The 17,962-nt window shown below is 45.1% G+C and overlaps 1 protein-coding gene across 1 annotated transcript in view; it reads left to right on the top strand.

The window, feature by feature from the left end:
* The window catches only part of VAV2 (vav guanine nucleotide exchange factor 2), a 109,879-nt gene that overhangs the window by 54,919 nt on the left and 36,998 nt on the right, over window positions 1-17,962 (top strand). Inside the window, 4 exon segments of the mRNA XM_070758951.1 lie at window positions 4,021-4,079; window positions 9,238-9,306; window positions 10,234-10,336; window positions 16,482-16,580. Coding sequence (XP_070615052.1) covers window positions 4,021-4,079; window positions 9,238-9,306; window positions 10,234-10,336; window positions 16,482-16,580 — 330 coding nt within the window.

Here is a 17,962-nt window from a genome sequence, read left to right as displayed (position 1 = left end):
TTTAGGCTTTTAATGTTAAATTGTTATTTTAGACCTTAATATTAGATTTGTTATTGTATACTGTTTTATCACTGCTGTGAGCCGCCCTGAGTCTGCGGAGAGGGGCAGCATACAAATCTAATTAATCATAATAATCATAATAATCATAATAATCATAATAATCATAATAATGATAATAATCATAATAATCATAATAATCCATACTCCGATGATCCGATGATGTATGGCTTATTATTATTATTATTATTATTATTATTATTTATGGATCATCGACATCGCAATCCCAGGGGACAGCAGAATTGAGGAGAAGCAGCTAGAGAAATTAGTGAAATACCTGTACAAAATCTAAAAATCGAGCTGCAACGATTCTGGCATAAGCCCGTGAAAGTGGTCCCAGTGGTACTTGGAACGCTGGGCGCAGTGCTAAAGGATCTCAGCGGACATTTGAAAGCCATCGGAATTGACAAAATCTCCATCTGTCAATTGCAAAAGGCCGCTTTACTGGGATCGGCAAACATAATTTGCCGCTACATCACGCAGTCCTAGGTGCTTGGGAAGCGCCCGACTGGTGATGAAATACGAAATCCAGCATAGTGATCTTGTTTGCTGTGTTGTATTGACATAATAATAATAATAATAATAATAATAATAATAATAATAATAATAACAACAACAACAATAATAATAATAATAATAATAATAATAATGCTGTTTGCTTCATAAAGGCAACGTGTCTCTGTACTCCAACTGAACAGTCTTCAATGTAGGGCTGTGATGGTGAACACAGTATTCCAAATGTGGTCTCACCAGCATTCTATATAGTGGGATCATAATCTCCCTCTTCCTGCTTGTTATACCTCTAGATATGCAGCCAAGCATCCTACTTGATTTTCCTACTGCCTGACCACACTGCTCACCCATTTTGAGACTCAGAAATCACTACCCCTAAATCCTTTTCTTCTGAAGTTTTTGCTAACACAGAACTGCCAATACAATACTCAGATTGAGGATTCCTTTTCCCCAAGTGCATTATTTTACATTTGGAAACATTAAACTGCAGTTTCCATTGCTTTGACCATTTATCTAGTAAGGCTAAATCATTTACCATATTACAGACGCCTCCAGGAATATCAACCCTATTGCACACTTTTGAGTCATCGGCAAACAGGCAAACCTTCCCTACCAAACCTTCCCCTATGTCACTCACAAACATATTAAAAAGAATAGGACCCAGAACAGAATTGTATCTAAATTCTAGGGTATGAGTTGGGTCTTCACCATTTGTTTTAATCGATGGCTTTGTGTAGTTTACAGGAAATTATTTTCCTTTGATGTGTTGTGTTAATAGAGAATGGAGTTAATTACTAGACTTTTTCCCCTTTTTTGATGATATTTAGATCATTCTTGTGGTTCAGCCGTTTGTCCCATTTTTCCCAGGCTTTGTAGAAATCCGATTCATCTCTATCTATTGGAAGTTATTCAATGCACTTTTGCTTTAGTTTTACAGAGGAGAGGAGTAGGGATATAGAGTAAGAGTAGAACAGAACAGAACAGGAGCTGGAAGGGACATTGAAGATCTTCTAGTCCAGCCCCCTGCTCAAACAGCAGAACCTATCCCAGTGGTGGTGAACCTTTTTTTCCTTGAGTGCTAAAAGAGCATGTGGGTGCACTATTGCATGAGTGCCCACACCCATAATTCAATGCCTGGGGAAGACAAAAACAGCTTCCTCCAACTTCTGGTGAGTCCAGTAGGCTTGTGTTTCACCCTCCCCAGGCTTCAAAGGCTTCCCTGGAGCCATGGGAGGGTAAACCCCCCCCCCCAACCCCCCTGGAGGCTCTTTGGAAGCCCAAAAACCCCTCCCAGAGCCTCTGTGTGAGCCAAAAATCAGATGGACGGCACACACATGCACTTTGGAGCTCAGCTAGGGCAACCGGGTGGCGCAGCAGGTAGAGTGCTGTACTGCAGGCCACTGAAGCTGACTGTAGATCTGAAGGTCAGCAGTTCAAATCTCATCACCGGCTCAAGGTTGACTCAGCCTTCCATCCTTCCGAGGTGGGTAAAATGAGGACCCAGATTGTGGGGGTAATAGCCTTGCTCTGTTAAAAAAGTGCTACTGCTAACATGTTGTAAGCCGCCCTGAGCCTTGGACTCTTTCATGCACACTTTTCTTTTTATCACATACTTTTCTGGTTCTATTAACTCAGAGGAGCCTTGGTGGCAGCTGCTGTGCACTGAGCTTGGCCAGCCATGCATGCCCAGGCTTCCAGCTGCCCTGAGAAGCTGCCAGGCAGGAAGTGGCTTCAGTGGCTGGATGCCAAATGCGGATCAGCTTCTGAATATCAATTCTCCCCCTGCGTGTGGGGAGGGGGAAAACTTTTCCTCACAGGTCCCATAGAGGCAGCCTTGCTTTGAAATCCCTTTCCTTTCCTTTTCCTTTCCTTCCCTTCCCTCCGGTTCCCTCCCCTCCCCTCCCTGTTTGGTCGACGGGACCCGGAGAAGGCCAACTCTGTGGGACCTTATCAACCGCTGGGATTCGTGCGGTAGAAGGCGGTTCTGGAGGTATTCTGGTCCAATGCCATGTAGGGCTTTAAAGGTCATTACCAACACTTTGAATTGTGACCGGAAACTGATCGGCAGCCAGTGCAGGCCACGGAGTGTTGTGGAAACGTGGGCGAATCTGGGAAGCCCCACGATGGCTCTCGCGGCCGCATTCTGCACAATCTGAAGTTTCCGAACACTTTTCAAAGGTAGCCCCGTGTAGAGAGCATTGCAGTAATCGAACCTCGAGGTGATGAGGGGATGAGCGAATGTGAGCAATGACCCCCTGTCCAAGTAGGGCCGCAACTGGTGCACCAGGCGAACCTGGGCAAACGCCCCCCTCGCCACAGCCGAGAGATGATGTTCCAATCGATCCTAGGTAGGGACAGATATTTCATTCTCTGGGTACAGTAGGTAAATGCGAACTCTGCATTGGTGACAGGAAGGGCATCCGGCCAGTAAACACTCCGCTCCATTCAGTTGCCCTGACTCATTAAAAAGATTACCCAACTTCTGTGGTGTGGCAAGCCATGGTGGACTCATGCCCTCATCACCTCGAGGCTCGACAACTGTAATGCTCTCTACATGGGGCTACCTTTGAAAAGTGTTCGGAAACTTCAGGTCGTGCAGAATGCAGCTGCGAGAGCAATCATGGGCTTTCCCAAATATGCCCATGTTACACCAACACTCCGCAGTCTGCATTGGTTGCCGATCAGTTTCCGGTCACAATTCAAAGTGTTTTGGTTATGACCTATAAAGCCCTTCATGGCACCGGACCAGACTATCTCAGGGACCGCCTTCTGCCGCACGAATCCCAGCAACCAGTTAGGTCCCACAGAGTTGGCCTTCTCCGGGTCCCGTCGACTAAACAATGTCGCTTGGCGGGACCCAAGGGAAGAGCCTTCTCTGTGGCGGCCCCGGCCCTCTGGAACCAACTCCCCCAGAGATTAGAATTGCCCCCACCCTCCTCGCCTTTCGTAAGCTTCCTAAAACCCACCTCTGCCGCCAGGCATGGGGGAACTGAGATACTCTTTCCCCCTAGGCCTTTACAATTTTATGCATGGTATGTCTGTATGTATGTTTGGTTTTATAATAAGGGTTTTTAACTGTTTTAATATTGGATTGTTTATATGCTGTTTTTATTACTGTTGTTAGTCTATGGAGAGGGGCGGCATACAAATCCAATAAATAAATAAAATAAAATAATAAAGATGTGAATGATGGGGATTGTAGTCCAAATTCAATGGCACCTTTTAGTCAGACATCTGCTGCATGTTAACAGGCTGGAGGCTGCCACTCTCCCGGTCATTTAGACTCAGGACATGAAGGACGCTGCAGCCTCCAGCCAGAAGGCCATCCGAACAAGAGATGGTGGTTGCGTCCTTCGCAGGTGAAACGAAGCGTCTCGGGTGTCTTTTGATAAAGAGCAGGCTGTAAATTCTGATCTCGAACTTTCTCTTTTTTCTCTTTTTTTCAACCAGGTCATCTCAGCGGTTTCCAGACTTTCTCACCACAGCATTGCTCAGAACAAGGGCATCAGGTAGAAACCCATCCTCTTATTTCACTTTTTTAATGAAAAGCTAATATTGTTTTTTTGCAAAAAATAAATTAATGCTTTGCTTTAATGGAGGCTCATTTGAGGACTGCGAGCGTCTCCTTCAAAACGTGCAACAGTTGAATTATCTAAGCGTGAAAATCATGAATGGCGAGGCTACTGGACCTAGGAGCAGGGAGACCAAAGCTCCTGTCCTTCCTGAGACTGGGGGGTGATTTTGGTGCCACTCCTCTTCCGGCATCTCAGCCCTGTGCGGGAGATCAGAAAATCATTTATGAACCAACCCGTGCTGGGCCAGCATGGAAAATTACAGGCCATTCCTTCATTGAAGAAGTCCTTGTCCTACATGGACCCGGATTCGGAATAACAAAATCATTAACATATTATAATTCATGTTATAATTTAATTAAAACATGTCATAATTCAGTTAATGCAAGGAGATAACATTTCATTTAAACAGATGTTACACGATCAATTTTCCGTTGTATGCCTCAGATTGTTTGTTTGTTTATTTATGTATTTATTTATGTATTTATATATTTATATATTTATGTATTTATGTATTTGTTTGTTTATTTATCTATTTATCTATTTGTCTGTCTGTCTGTCTGTCTGTCTGTCTGTTTGTTTATCTGTTTATCTATCTATCTATCTATCTATCTATCTATCTATCTATCTATCTATCTATCTATCTATCTATCTATCTATCTATCTATCTATTTGATTTTTATGCCGCCCTTCTCCTTAGACTCAGGGCGGCTTACGACATATTAGCAATAGCCCTTTTTAACAGAGCCAGCATATTGCCCCCACAATCCGGGTCCTCATTTTACCCACCTCGGAAGGATGGAAGGCTGAGTCAACCTTGTGCCGGTGATGAGATTTGAACTGATGACCTGGAGATCTACAGTCAGCTTTAGTGGCCTGCAGTACTGCACTCTACCTGCTGCGCCACCCCGGCTCTCAGTTTCTCGGTGATCTATGACTTCCTTAACCCACAGCTCCCATATATTGACATGGTTTCTCCGTCATGCTCTGTTCGGGATATTTGGTCTGCAAATGCCCAGAGGTGCCCAGATGTTCTTGACCGCGGCCCAGGGCACTTAGAGTCTCCCTCTCCCCTTGGTTCCTTTCTGAGGGCTTGTCTGCTTTTCTGGGCAGCTGACGGTCCCGAGGGTGCAATTTTGCAAGCCTCAGCACAGATTCTCTTCTGGCATTGAATTGTGAGTGTAGGCAGGGCCAGCATCTGAAGGAGGCCTCCGAGAATTCGGAGGAAGACTTGCTTAGATAAATCTCAGGTGGGGTGGGGGAGCTGCAGAAATGCAAACCTCTTAATGGGGGAAAAGAGTGAGAAAGCAAAAGGAATGCACCCAAGCGGTCAGCATCTGCGAGAGGGGGGGCAGCCCAAAGAGAGACTTCCTGGAAAGGGACGTGGTTGGCTGCCTCTGAGGAGGCGTTTAAGGCAAGGGAGCAAGACAGGAACCGAAGAAGGGGCCGTGTGGGTCTGTGTGTGGAGCCCAAAGGCGGAAGGGCTGAAGACAGGTGTGGTTGTCTCTTTTGGTCCTTGTACAGGGGAGGGGGAAGTGCCTGAACTGGTCAGGTGGATGCATTCCCTGGGGAGTCCCCTGTCCTGTTGCTCCCCTATATCTCCTATACCTTTCTTCTATTCCTATACCTCTTCTATTCTTTCATTCATAGGTTCATTGATATGTGCTATTGCTCTCCTATATCTCCTATACCTTTCCTCTATTCCTATATCTCTTCTTCTATTCTTTCATTCATAGGTTCATTGATATGTGCTATTGCTGTCCTATATCTCCTATACCTTTCTTCTATTCCTATATCTCTTCTTCTATTCTTTCATTCATAGGTTCGTTGATATGTGCTATTGCTCTCCTATATCTCCTATACCTTTCTTCTATTCCTATATCTCTTCTTCTATTCTTTCATTCATAGGTTCGTTGATATGTGCTATTGCTCTCCTATATCTCCTATACCTTTCTTCTATTCCTATATCTCTTCTTCTATTCTTTCATTGATAGGTTCGTTGATATGTCCTATTGCTCTCCTATATCTCCTATACCATTCTTCTGTTCCTATATCTCTTCTTCTATTCTTTCATTGATAGGTTCATTGATATGTCCTATTGCTCTCCTATATCTCCTGTACCTTTCTTCTATTCCTATATCTCTTCTTCTATTCTTTCATTGATATGTTCTATTCCTATAACTTCTCTTCTCTTCTTTCTTAGATATATTTTACTATTAGTATCTCCTCTATAACCTTCATCATGTATTTTACTATGTGTATACCCACTAAAACCCTCATTGTGTATGGGACAAAATCAATCAATCAATCAATAAAAATAAATCCCACCTCCTCGAGAGGGAGGGGCTCCTGTGCAAGGGCTCCTGGGGTGGGGGTGGGGGGCTCCCTCGTTGGCAGGGGCAGCCTGAGGATTCCTGCCCAGATCCCTTCCAACTCTAGGTGTCATCTGCTCTTGCAGCAGAGATGGAAAGAATAGAAGGTTATGTTTCTAAAAAGGTTAACTCATGGACCAGTTTATCCGTTTATTAAAACTGAAACGTTTTGTTGCTCATCCAGTCAGGTTTTGGGTAGGCAAAGAGTCATTGGAGTGAAGGACTTGCCATGCAGGCTGTGGGGAGTCTCCAAAATGAAAAGCAACACATTAACCAAGACTCAACCATCCAGGCCATAAATAAACTTTATGGATGCCAAATGAGGACCCGGATTGTGGGGGCAATATGTTGGCTCTGTTAAAAAGTGCTATTGCTAACATGTTGTAAGCTGCCCTGAGACTAAGGAGAAGGGCGGCATAAAAAATTGAATGAATGAATGAATGAATGAATGAATGAATGAATGAATGAATGAATAATAAACGCTGATCCAATTGCCATGATTTAAACATTTTAGATACTTTTGGCCTGGATGATTTTCAGTTGCATAAAATTATGTTCCCTACAGATAGTATGTTAAGTTTGCTAGATCATGCCAAATTTTATTTTATTTATTTATTTATTTATTGGATTTGTATGCCGCCCCTCTCCGTGGACTCGGGGCGGCTAACAACAGTGATAAAACGACATGTGACAATCCAATAGTAAAACAATTAAAAACCCTTATTATAAAACCAAACATACATACAAAACATACCATGGTTTGGCGTGGCACTCATTGGATTGGGATTCCATTGGAGCTGAGAGGCCATTTTAAAATCCCTTGTAGTTTGACCTAGCCATGATCTTAAGGACTAGCCGTCCAGAGAGGCACTTGCAAGAACTGCCCGTTGGTTCTGTGGGGCGGAGGTGGGGAGAAACTGTCCAGAGGGGCCCTTGGCTATTACCTGAAAGTCAGCAGGTGCTTCAGTAGGACTCAGACTCCTCTTGTGGGGGTGGGGGGGACAATGACGATGACGACTGAAGCCACAAAGTCTGTCCGCAACAGAGTGGGGATTGCTGCCCACCAAGCAGAAGGCCTGAGGGCCTTGATCCAGCTTTCAAAAAGAGGGCGGTGAAAATATATGACCCCTCGCATCCTGCACACAAATTATTTCAACTCCTACCCTCAAAACGTCACTACGGAGCACTGCACACCAAGACAACTAGACACAAGGACAGTTGTTTCCTCGAACGCCATCACTCTACTAAACAAATAATTCAACGCTGTCAACTTTTTACTAAGTCTGCACTTTTTATTTCTACTAGTTTTTTCTCATCATTCCTATCATCCTTTTCCTTCCACTTAGGATTGTATGACTGTGACTTGTTGCTTGTATCCTAAGATTTTTATTAATACTGATTGTTTCTTCATTGCTTATTGATTATGACAATCATTAAGCGTTGTAGGTCTAGGATTCAAGATTGGTTGAAAGAAATGTTAAATTATGAGTTGGAAACGAAACCTGAGATGTATCTTTTGGGAATAATTAGAGGACAGCATAGAAAGGAAGATTACTATTTGATAAATCAGGCAGTAGGGAAAGCAAGTAGGATGCTTGGCCGCATAGCTAGAGGTATAACAAGCAGGAAGAGGGAGATTATGATCCCGCTATATAGAGCGCTGGTGAGACCACATTTGGAATACTGTGTTCAGTTCTGGAGACCTCACCTACAAAAAGATATTGACAAAATTGAACGGGTCCAAAGACGGGCTACAAGAATGGTGGAAGGTCTTAAGTATAAAACGTATCAGGAAAGACTTAATGAACTCAATCTGTATAGTCTGGAGGACAGAAGGAAAAGGGGGGACATGATTGAAACATTTAAATATGTTAGGGGGTTAAATAAGGTCCAGGAGGGAAATGTTTTTAATAGGAAAGTGAACACAAGAACAAGGGGACACAATCTGAAGTTAGTTGGGGGAAAGATCAAAAGCAACATGAGAAAATATTATTTTATTGCAAGAATAGTAGATCCTTGGAACAAACTTCCAGCAGACGTGGTTGGTAAATCCACAGTAACTGAATTTAAACATGCCTGGGATAAACATATATCCATCCTAAGATAAACTACAGAAAATAGTATAAGGGCAGACTAGACGGACCATGTGGTCTTTTTCTGCCGTCAGACTTCTATGTTTCTATGTTTCTATAACGCCTCTATTAACATCAGCAAGGTTGGTGTTTGCACAAACTTGGAAAAGGGAAAATATACCAAACGAAGAAATGGTGATTAGGAAAATGCTAGATTGTGCCAAATTAAGCAAATTAACATATGAATTACAGAATAAACAAAATAAAGACTATTACACAGTTTGGGGAAAACTATATAGTTGGATAGAAAACAAAAAAAAGAATCGAATTAACGTCTGAGAAAAAGAAAAAATCGTTGAAAACAGAATTGTAACATTCAGTTGATTGACCTGCTCGTTTTATGTTTGTAAGTATGTTTGTATGTTTATTTCTGTTTTGTTTTGTTTTTCATGATTAAAATAAAAATAAAATAAAATAAATAAAAAATATATACATACATGCATGCATGCATAAATACATACATACCTGCTAGGCAGATTTCCCCCCAAAACTAAGGTGCGTCTTATACTCTGGAAAATAAGGTAATCTGCCAAACGAAGCCCCTCCAACCCTGTATTGTGGAGACTGACTCCCTTGTCCTCTTTCCTCCAGGCCCTTCCCTTCAGAGGAGACTGCCGAAAATGAGGATGATGTCTACCGCAGTTTGGAAGAGCTGGCGGAGTAAGTGTCCTGGCGAGGGTGAGCTGAAGGCCCTTAAGCCACGCTAGCTGCTGCACCAGCCATGTCCCCAGCTGGGTTAGGAGTTTGGGCGGGACCAGGCATCCTTCTGAAAAGCGGCTGCGTGTTCTCACTGAGATCAGCCCGTCTCCCTCTCTGGTGCTCTCCTCTTCTTCCTCCTCCTCTTCTTCTTCTCCTTCTCCTTCTTCCTCCTCCTTTTCTTCTTCTTCCTCTTCCTCTTCTCCTTCTCCTCCTCTTCTTCTTCTCCTTCTCCTTCCTCCTCCTCCTTTTCTTCTTCTTCTTCTTCTTCTTCTTCTTCCTCTTCCTCTTCCTCCTCTTCCTCTTCCTCTTCTTCCTCTTCTCCTTCTCCTTCTCCTCCTCTTCCTCCTCCTCTTCTTCTTCTCCTTCTCCTTCCTCCTCCTCCTTTTCTTCTCCTTCTCCTTCTCTTCTCCTTCTATTGAAATCTCAGGATTGCATAGAAAGGAAAGCAGCCCCCCTCCCCCCGAAGAGCAACAAGAAGGTTGCCCACCTGAGTGGCCGCCTCTTTCCTTTGCCAAAGGCAGTGGCAGGAAGAGTCCATTCATTTTCTAGCCTGGAAACCCAGCTGGAGTGGTTCTATTCTGAGACCCCCTGATCTCTCTCTCTCTCTCTCTCTCTGTCTCTCTCTTTCTTTCTCTTTCTCTCTCTCTCTCTCTCTTTCTCTCTCTCTCTGTCTCTCTTTTTTTCTCTGTCTCTCTCTTTCTTTCTCTCTCTCTCTGTCTCTCTCTCTCTGTGTCTGTCTCTCTCTCTCTGTCTCTCTCTTTCTCTCTCTTTCTCTCTCTTTCTCTCTCTCTCTCTCTCTCTCTCTCAACCAGGGCCAGAGCCCAGGAGCTGAGGGGGTCCTCCCTCCCCTCCCGGCCCTGACACTGAAGCCTCTGCCTTGTATTCTAGTGAGCATGACCTGGGGGAGGACATTTACGATTGTGTCCCGTGTGAAGATGAAGGAGACGACATCTACGAAGACATCATCAAAGTGGAGGTGCAGCAACCCATGGTGAGGAGCCTGGGACTGGCTGAATGGGGGGGCGGGGGGCGGGAGCGGAGAGTCGGGCTCCCTTTCGGGGGCCCCTTAAGAGGTTGGGGACAGGCTGGGGATCCTTGGGCCTTCTTCAGCCTTGGCTCCCCATCCAAGAGCTCCATCGGTTATCGAGAGTTATCTTCTGGTTATCTTCTGAGCAATCCTTATTGCTGACGGTGCCTCAAGGAGGTGGAATTACTGTGGCAGAGAGAAAAAACGTTGCAATTTGTGGAGAAGGCATCAAATAGGGACCGGATCATGATGCGTTGTCACTTTGCCTTCTGGGTAGTGGAGACCACGGGAGAGTAAATGGCTCCGCTAACCAAATTAAGAGCAGTAAGATTCATTTCGTTTTGTGCACTTGGGACCTCAGATCTGCCAAGAATTAAAGGAGAGATCCAAAGCTCTTGTGCAAATCCACCTAAAACTGGAGGCAGGAATGAAGTTTCTTGTCTTCGTGGCTCTGGAAGAAACGTGAGAATTAGCAGGAAAGGTCTTGGAGAAGAAGCATTGCAAAGCTGCCCACCAGCCACTTCCGGGCCACTGCAGGGAATTTCTACCTGGAAGTGGGGAAGAAACAGACCTGCGACATCTGATGAATTGAGAGAGTCTCCTGGTCAGCTCCAGGGTAGATTGCTCCTCTTTCTGAGCAGCTGGAGGTTTTCTCTTGGGCCGGGACCTCACCAGGCTGAAGGGCAGCCGGGCCCAAAAGCAGCACAGAAGAGGCTGCCCCCAACTGGCGGGGAACCAGGTCTTTGAGGAGGGCAGGGGCAAGGAGACCCTTGCGCCTTAATGTCGATAGAAATTTTTCAAGAGGCAACTGGACTTCCTTGTTTTCTCATCCAATAAGCTTCTTCAACTTCTTGAGTGACATAGGGGAAGGTCTGGTAGGGAAGGTTTGCCTATTTGCCGATGACTCTAAAGTGTGCAATAGGGTTGATATTCCTGGAGGCGTCTGTAATATGGTAAATGATTTAGCTTTACTAGATAAATGGTCAAAGCAATGGAAACTGCAGTTTAATGTTTCCAAATGTAAAATAATGCACTTGGGGAAAAGGAATCCTCAATCTGAGTATTGTATTGGCAGTTCTGTGTTAGCAAATACTTCAGAAGAAAAGGATTTAGGGGTAGTGATGCTTGGCTGCATAGCTAGAGGTATAACAAGCAGGAAGAGGGAGATTGTGATCCCCTTATATAGAGCGCTGGTGAGACCACATTTGGAATACTGTGTTCAGTTCTGGAGACCTCACCTACAAAAAGATATTGACAAAATTGAACGGGTCCAAAGACGGGCTACAAGAATGGTGGAAGGTCTTAAGCATAAAACGTATCAGGAAAGACTTAATGAACTCAATCTGTATAGTCTGGAGGACAGAAGGAAAAGGGGGGACATGACCGAAACATTTAAATATGTTAAAGAGTTAAATAAGGTCCAGGAGGGAAGTGTTTTTAGTAGGAAAGTGAACACAAGAACAAGGGGACACAATCTGAAGTTAGTTGGGGGAAAGATCAAAGGCAACATGAGAAAATATTATTTTACTAAAAGAGTAGTAGATGCTTGGAACAAACTTCCAGCAGACGTGGTTGGTAAATCCACAGTAACTGAATTTAAACATGCCTGGGATAAACATAGATCCATCCTAAGATAAAATACAGAAAATAGTATAAGGGCAGACTAGAGGGACCATGAGGTCTTTTTCTGCCGTCAGTCTTCTATGTTTCTATGTTTCTAACTCTGACTGGATGGTGGGGAATGGAAGGATTGATATTCCTTGCAGACAGCTGGTCCCCTTTGCATCCTTTTAGAACAGTGGTTCTGAACCTGGGGGTCGTTTCGCCTAAGACCATGAGAAAAGATAAACTTCTAAATTACCAAAGTTTCTATTCTGCCGCCCTGGATCCTACACTGCTCAAAAAAAATAAAGGGAACACTTAAACAACACAATATAACTCCAAGATAAATCAAAATATCTGTGACATCAAACTGTTCAGTTAGGAAGCAACACTGATGGACAATCAATTTCACCTGTTGTTGTGGACATTCAACTTTGTACAGAACAAAGTATTCAAGGAGAATAAAGTATTCAAGATTGACTCAGCCTTCCATCCTTTCAAGGTGGGTAAAATGAGGACCCAAATTGTGGGGGCAATATGCTGGCTCTGAGTCTAAGGAGAAGGGCGGCATAAAAGTCGAATAAATAAAAATAAAATAAAAAATATTTCACTCATTCAGATCTAGGGTGTGATATTTGAGTGTTCCCTTTATTTCTTTGAGCAGTATATTTTTACAATCCGACCAATCAGGCGTTGACAGTGGGGGTGTCCCTCTGACCTCCCTGCCAATCAGCTTCAAGCTCCGTTGGGAGAATTGGCGCTAGACTTATGGTTGTGGGTCACCACAGCACGAGGAACCGTATTAAGGGGTGGCGGCATTAGAAAGGTTGAGGACCACTGTTTTAGAGGATCCTTGAAGTCACTTGGAGGTTTATATGTGGTGCAAATGGGTGTGTAGCCTTCTTGGAACTCTTGAAAGGACTGTGTTATAGACTGGAGATAGATGATGTCCTATCCATCCTCCTCTCTTGGGAGAGGGCTGTTCAGGTTTGGGCCCCTCTTTCAAACCCGCGGTCCTCTCCTCTTCCCATCCAGTCCGAACTGAAGAAGCTTCTTGGATGAAAATCAAAACATGTCCAGTTACCTCTTGAAAATGTACCTTTGCGACATTGCTCACTTAGATTCAAATGAGGGTTGCAGGGGGTCCTCTGAGGGGCAGAATCCTCCAAGATACGTGTTCTGTCGGGCTCTCTGGTAGAATCCTCCCAAAAATTCACAGGTACAAATGTCAGACACACACATGTTTGAAAATTCAAAACAATATTCTTTATAATGAAAATTCACTTAACCTAAGCCCTCTTTTGGTATAGCAAAGAGCACTCGTCTCCAAACAAACTGGTAAATTGTACAAGTCCCTTATCAGTCCTGTGATACTTAGCTTGCAGCTGTGAGGCAATTCACAGTCCTTCTTCTTTCACAAAGTGAAACACACTTTGCTCTGGTTTAGTTTCAAAGCGGGGAAAAATCAGCACACAAAAGGTCAAAGTCAGTAAAGCAGTCATGAAACACAAGGATCAGATAATCCTCCACAATGGCCAAACCCACAGGCTGCTCTTTATAGCAGCCTCACTAATTTCCACAGCCCCACCCAGCCACAGGTGGCCTCATTTTCTTTGATAATAATCTCTCAGTTGTTGCTGCCTATGCATCGCTCTCCGCATGCGTGGCTGTATCATTAACTCTTGTTCCGAATCCAAGGAGGAGCTAGATAACTGATCTCCTTCTGAGTTGTCTGCCACACTCTCCTCCTCCCTGTCACTCATGTCTTCTTGGTCAGAGGAGCCTTCATCAGCAGATTCCACCGTGGGGGGGGGGGCGCAAAGCCGGCCTGCAGCATGTGGATGTCTCCCCCACATCCACAGTCCTTGGGGCAGGAGCTGGGCCAGAGCTAACCACAAAAATATGTATAGCTGACGGTGGTGTAGCACCTTCTAAAGGTTTGCCCAAGATCTCCTTTGCTTAAGGGGGAGTCGAAGGTGCTCCCCCCCCATCTCTGGGAGATGTGTAGGGAACGAGTCTTACTTAGCAAGAGGAGATAAATTCTCCTGCATTTCACAAAAACCTCTTGCACTTCGTTCAATAATGGAAAAAAAAAAGGGAAATTATACGGGCAGTTATGATGTCAAAACATAACCATGCTTCACTTTGCTTGTTATCTATGCATGCTTCAGATCAGGTATATGCAGGTAAGTCCCTAACTGTTAATGAGGAGGGGTCCCTCTCCCTTTCCCAGGTCTTTGGGTGCTAGAAAAATTGCCACTTAATGGCACTGGGCCCAACATGAATGGAGTCCGTAATGCATGGCGTGCTCCTGCCTGAACAAGTAAGAGTCTCTGGGCCCATTTCACCCTCTTAGAAGGATTGTTTGAAATCCTTCTCTAGTTGCCTCCCAGATGTTCTTGGTAGTTGCCCTGACAAACATTCCTGATATGCCAAATTGCATCCAGCCTTTTGCATGGCCCCTCGTCTGTCTGTTCTCCACCCTTCACACAATTATCATGCCATCCACAGAGAGAGAAAGCAAGCAGCAGAAGACCTCTATTAAGTACAGTGATAACTTGTCTTACAAACTTCATTGGTTCCGGGACGAGGTTCTCAAGGTGAAAAGTTTGTAAGACGAAACAATGTTTCCCATAGGAATCAATGGAAAAGCGATTAATGCGTGCAAGGCCAAAATTCACCCCTTTTGCCAGCCGAAGCGCCCGTTTTTTGCGCTGCTGGGATTCCCCTGAGGCTCCCCTCCATAGGAAACCCCACCTCCGGACTTCTGTGTTTTTGCGATGCTGCAGGGGAATCCCAGCAGGGGAATCCCAGCATTGCAAAAACAAGCCCTTCGCTGGCAACGGAAGTCTGGAGGTGGGGGTTTCCCAGTAAAGAGAGCCTCAGTGAAATAGCAGCATCGCAAAAACACCGAAGTCCTTGAAACCCCACCTCTGGACCTCTGTGTTTTTGCAATGCTGCGATTTCACTGAGGCTTCCCTCGCTGGGAAACCCCCACCTCTGGACTTCCGTTGCCAGCGAAGTGCCCGTTTTTGCGCTGCTGGGATTCCTCTGCAGCATCACAAAAACATGGAAGTCCCGAGGTGCGGTTTCCCATGGAGGGGAGCCTCAGGGGAATCCCAGCAGCGCAAAAACGGGTGCTTCGCTGGCAACAGAAGTCCGGAGGCTGGGCATCCCAGTGGTGGCGGCTTGGGTTTGTAAGGTGAAAATAGTTTGTAAGAAGAGGCAAAAATATCTTAAATCCCGGGTTTGTATCTCGAACAGTTTGTAAGACGAGGCGTTTGTAAGACGAGGTATCACTGTATTTTGGAGCCTAGCTTTGTTCATTGATAAACCCACCAAGATCTCGCCAAGGTCCCTCCTTATCTTTGCACAGCTGGCCTGGAAAAATCTGTTTGAGAAATAACACAGGGGGTGGGGTGGAAATGGCCCTTCTGGTCGTAGGTGCTGAAGGCCCAGCTTGCTCTCTGCTGGATAAACAAACACCTGATTCCGCCCCCCCCTCCCAACAGCTGAGGATGAGTTTGGATCTCGGCTGATCTTTCTCGTCCTCTTCATCATTTCATGACAGCCACCCTCAACTCAGGTGGCTTCAACCCCAGGCAGATGGTCCTTGCTGAGAAGCCACAGCTGACCCTTTTCCAAGGAAGGACAATACAGGCTGGCCTTCTCAATCGGCATCTTCCCCGCCATGAAAGACCCAAGCAGGGTTCTCTCAGACTCAGACCTTGCCTGAGTTGCAGGGGAGCCCTTCTCCAACCTGGCCTCATGCTGTCCAGCTCTTTACCTCTTGGGGCATCCCTCCATCTGTCAGTAGAAAGTAATTTGGCTGAGGCCCTTCCCTTCCCCTGGTCTTCTGATGGACCTCTGTGAACTTACTGGAGACTCATGTGTCCAGATCTTCCCTGCCTTGCTACAGCTGCCTTGCTGCTTTAGAAGGTGGAGCCCAAGGTTCAGGAGGATCCTTCAACTCAATATCTGGCCCCCATGTCTGTTTTCGGAGAAGGGAGGCATACAAATCTAATACAGTAGTACCTCTAGATACGAGCTGCTCCACATGCGAGTATTCCAAGTTACGAGCCACGACGGGAGCGAAATTTCTGTTCGACACCCGAGCTCAAATTCGGGATACGAGCCGAGCTTCCACTAGGTGGCGCAAGAATCCTTGCTTCTGGTTATCTCGGAGGGGAAAAACAAAGTCTAAAGCCATTTGTTCCAGATACGAGTTGTTCGAGATACAAGCTCCGTTCTGGAACGAATTAAACTCGTATCTAGAGGTACTACTGTAAATTGAATTGAATTGAATCCAGTGATGCCAATGGGGACTAGTGGAAGCCCCTGGGGAGGTTCTTCCTCTCCATCCCAGGGTCACCTTTTCAGGCGGGGTGGGAACAGTCCCTGCCCACCATGGCCAGAGCCAGCTCTGAGTTGGGCATCCTTGACCTGAATGCTCACCCATTCTGTCCTGGGCTTTGGGGCTCCAATTGTTTTGTGCTGCTTCCTATAGAAAATGGGCATGACAGAAGATGACAAGAGGAACTGCTGCTTGGTAGAAATCCAAGAAACGGAAGCCAAGTACTACAAGACGCTGGAGGAGATCGAGAAGGTGAGTGGGGGGCTTTCTCAGGAAGGAAGGCTCCAGCATGCTCCCAGGTGTTTCTTGCCTAAGTATAAGTCTTTTACACTTAGACCAGAAAAACCAAAAATACCTATAGAGACCAGGTGAAACCAGGCTTAAATAGCAGTAACTGTGTTCTGCCGGCGTGTCCCAACTGCCCGGAATTACAGGGTAATTAGTCCAGAAAGACACACACCACACGATAGAAGGAAAACCAAAAGTCTTTATCAACAGAAAAGCAGGAAAAACTCCCTTTTTAAATGTCAAAGGGATTTTCTGGTACACACAAGGCACAGGTGAAATGCAATCCAATTTCTCACCCAGTAACTGGGAAATTGAGTCCAAATTCCAAAGTCCAGAAAGTCCATACACAGTCTTGAACAGGGAAACAGCAAAACTACAATCTTGACGAAACTATGAATCAGATAAACTTCCACAAGGCTAAACCAGCACGCTGTTCTTTTTATCTGTAGCACTAATTACAGCAGCCCCACCCAACCACAGGTGGCCTCACTTATCTCCTGTAATAATCCTTCAGTTGTTCTCTCCTATGCATCACTCTATGCATGCGTGGATCTGTCATAAGTTCTTGTTCAGAATCCAGGGATGATAAGGATGATTGATCTCCTGGGCTGTCTGCCAAACTCCCCCCTTCCCTGCTACTCACGCTTCCTTCGTCAGAGGAGCCTTCGTTGGCAGATTCCATCGGGAGCAAAACAGGCCTGTGGCATGTGGTTGTTTCCCCCACCTCCACCTCCACATTCCTTGGGGCAGGAGCTGGGCCAGAGCCAATCACAACAAACTGGGAGAGGGATCTTGGAGTCTTAGTGGACAACCAGTGGTGCTGCGGCGGTAGCCAAAAAAGCCAATGCAGTTCTAACTTGCATTAACAGAGGGATACAATCAAGATCAAAGGAGGTGCTAATACCACTCGATAAAGCCTTAGTAAGACCACACCTAGAATACCGCACCTTGGTCACCATACTATAAAAAAGATGTTGAGACTCTAGAAAGAGTGCAGAGAAGGGCAACCAGGATGATTAGGGGACTGGAGGCTAAAACATATGATGAACTCAGTGATGGCTAGTCTAGAGAAGAGAAGGACCAGGGGAGATATTGAAAGCAGTCACAATATTTGAGGGGCTGCCAGAAAGAGGAGGGGATCAAGCTGGTTTATAAGGCATCTGAAAGCTGGGCAAGGAACAATAGATAGAATTTATTTTATTTTTATTTATTTTATTTTATTTTATTTTATTTTATTTTATTTATTTATTTCCTTCCTTCCTTCCTTCCTTCCTTCCTTCCTTCCTTCCTTCCTTCCTTCCTTCCTTCCTTCCTTCCTTCCTTCCTTCCTTCCTTCCTTGCTTGCT

The sequence above is a fragment of the Erythrolamprus reginae genome, chromosome 8 (assembly GCF_031021105.1).
Source record: "Erythrolamprus reginae isolate rEryReg1 chromosome 8, rEryReg1.hap1, whole genome shotgun sequence".
In the NCBI taxonomy this organism is placed as follows: Eukaryota; Metazoa; Chordata; class Lepidosauria; order Squamata; family Dipsadidae; genus Erythrolamprus; species Erythrolamprus reginae.
This window is presented reverse-complemented; position numbering and strand designations above follow the sequence as displayed.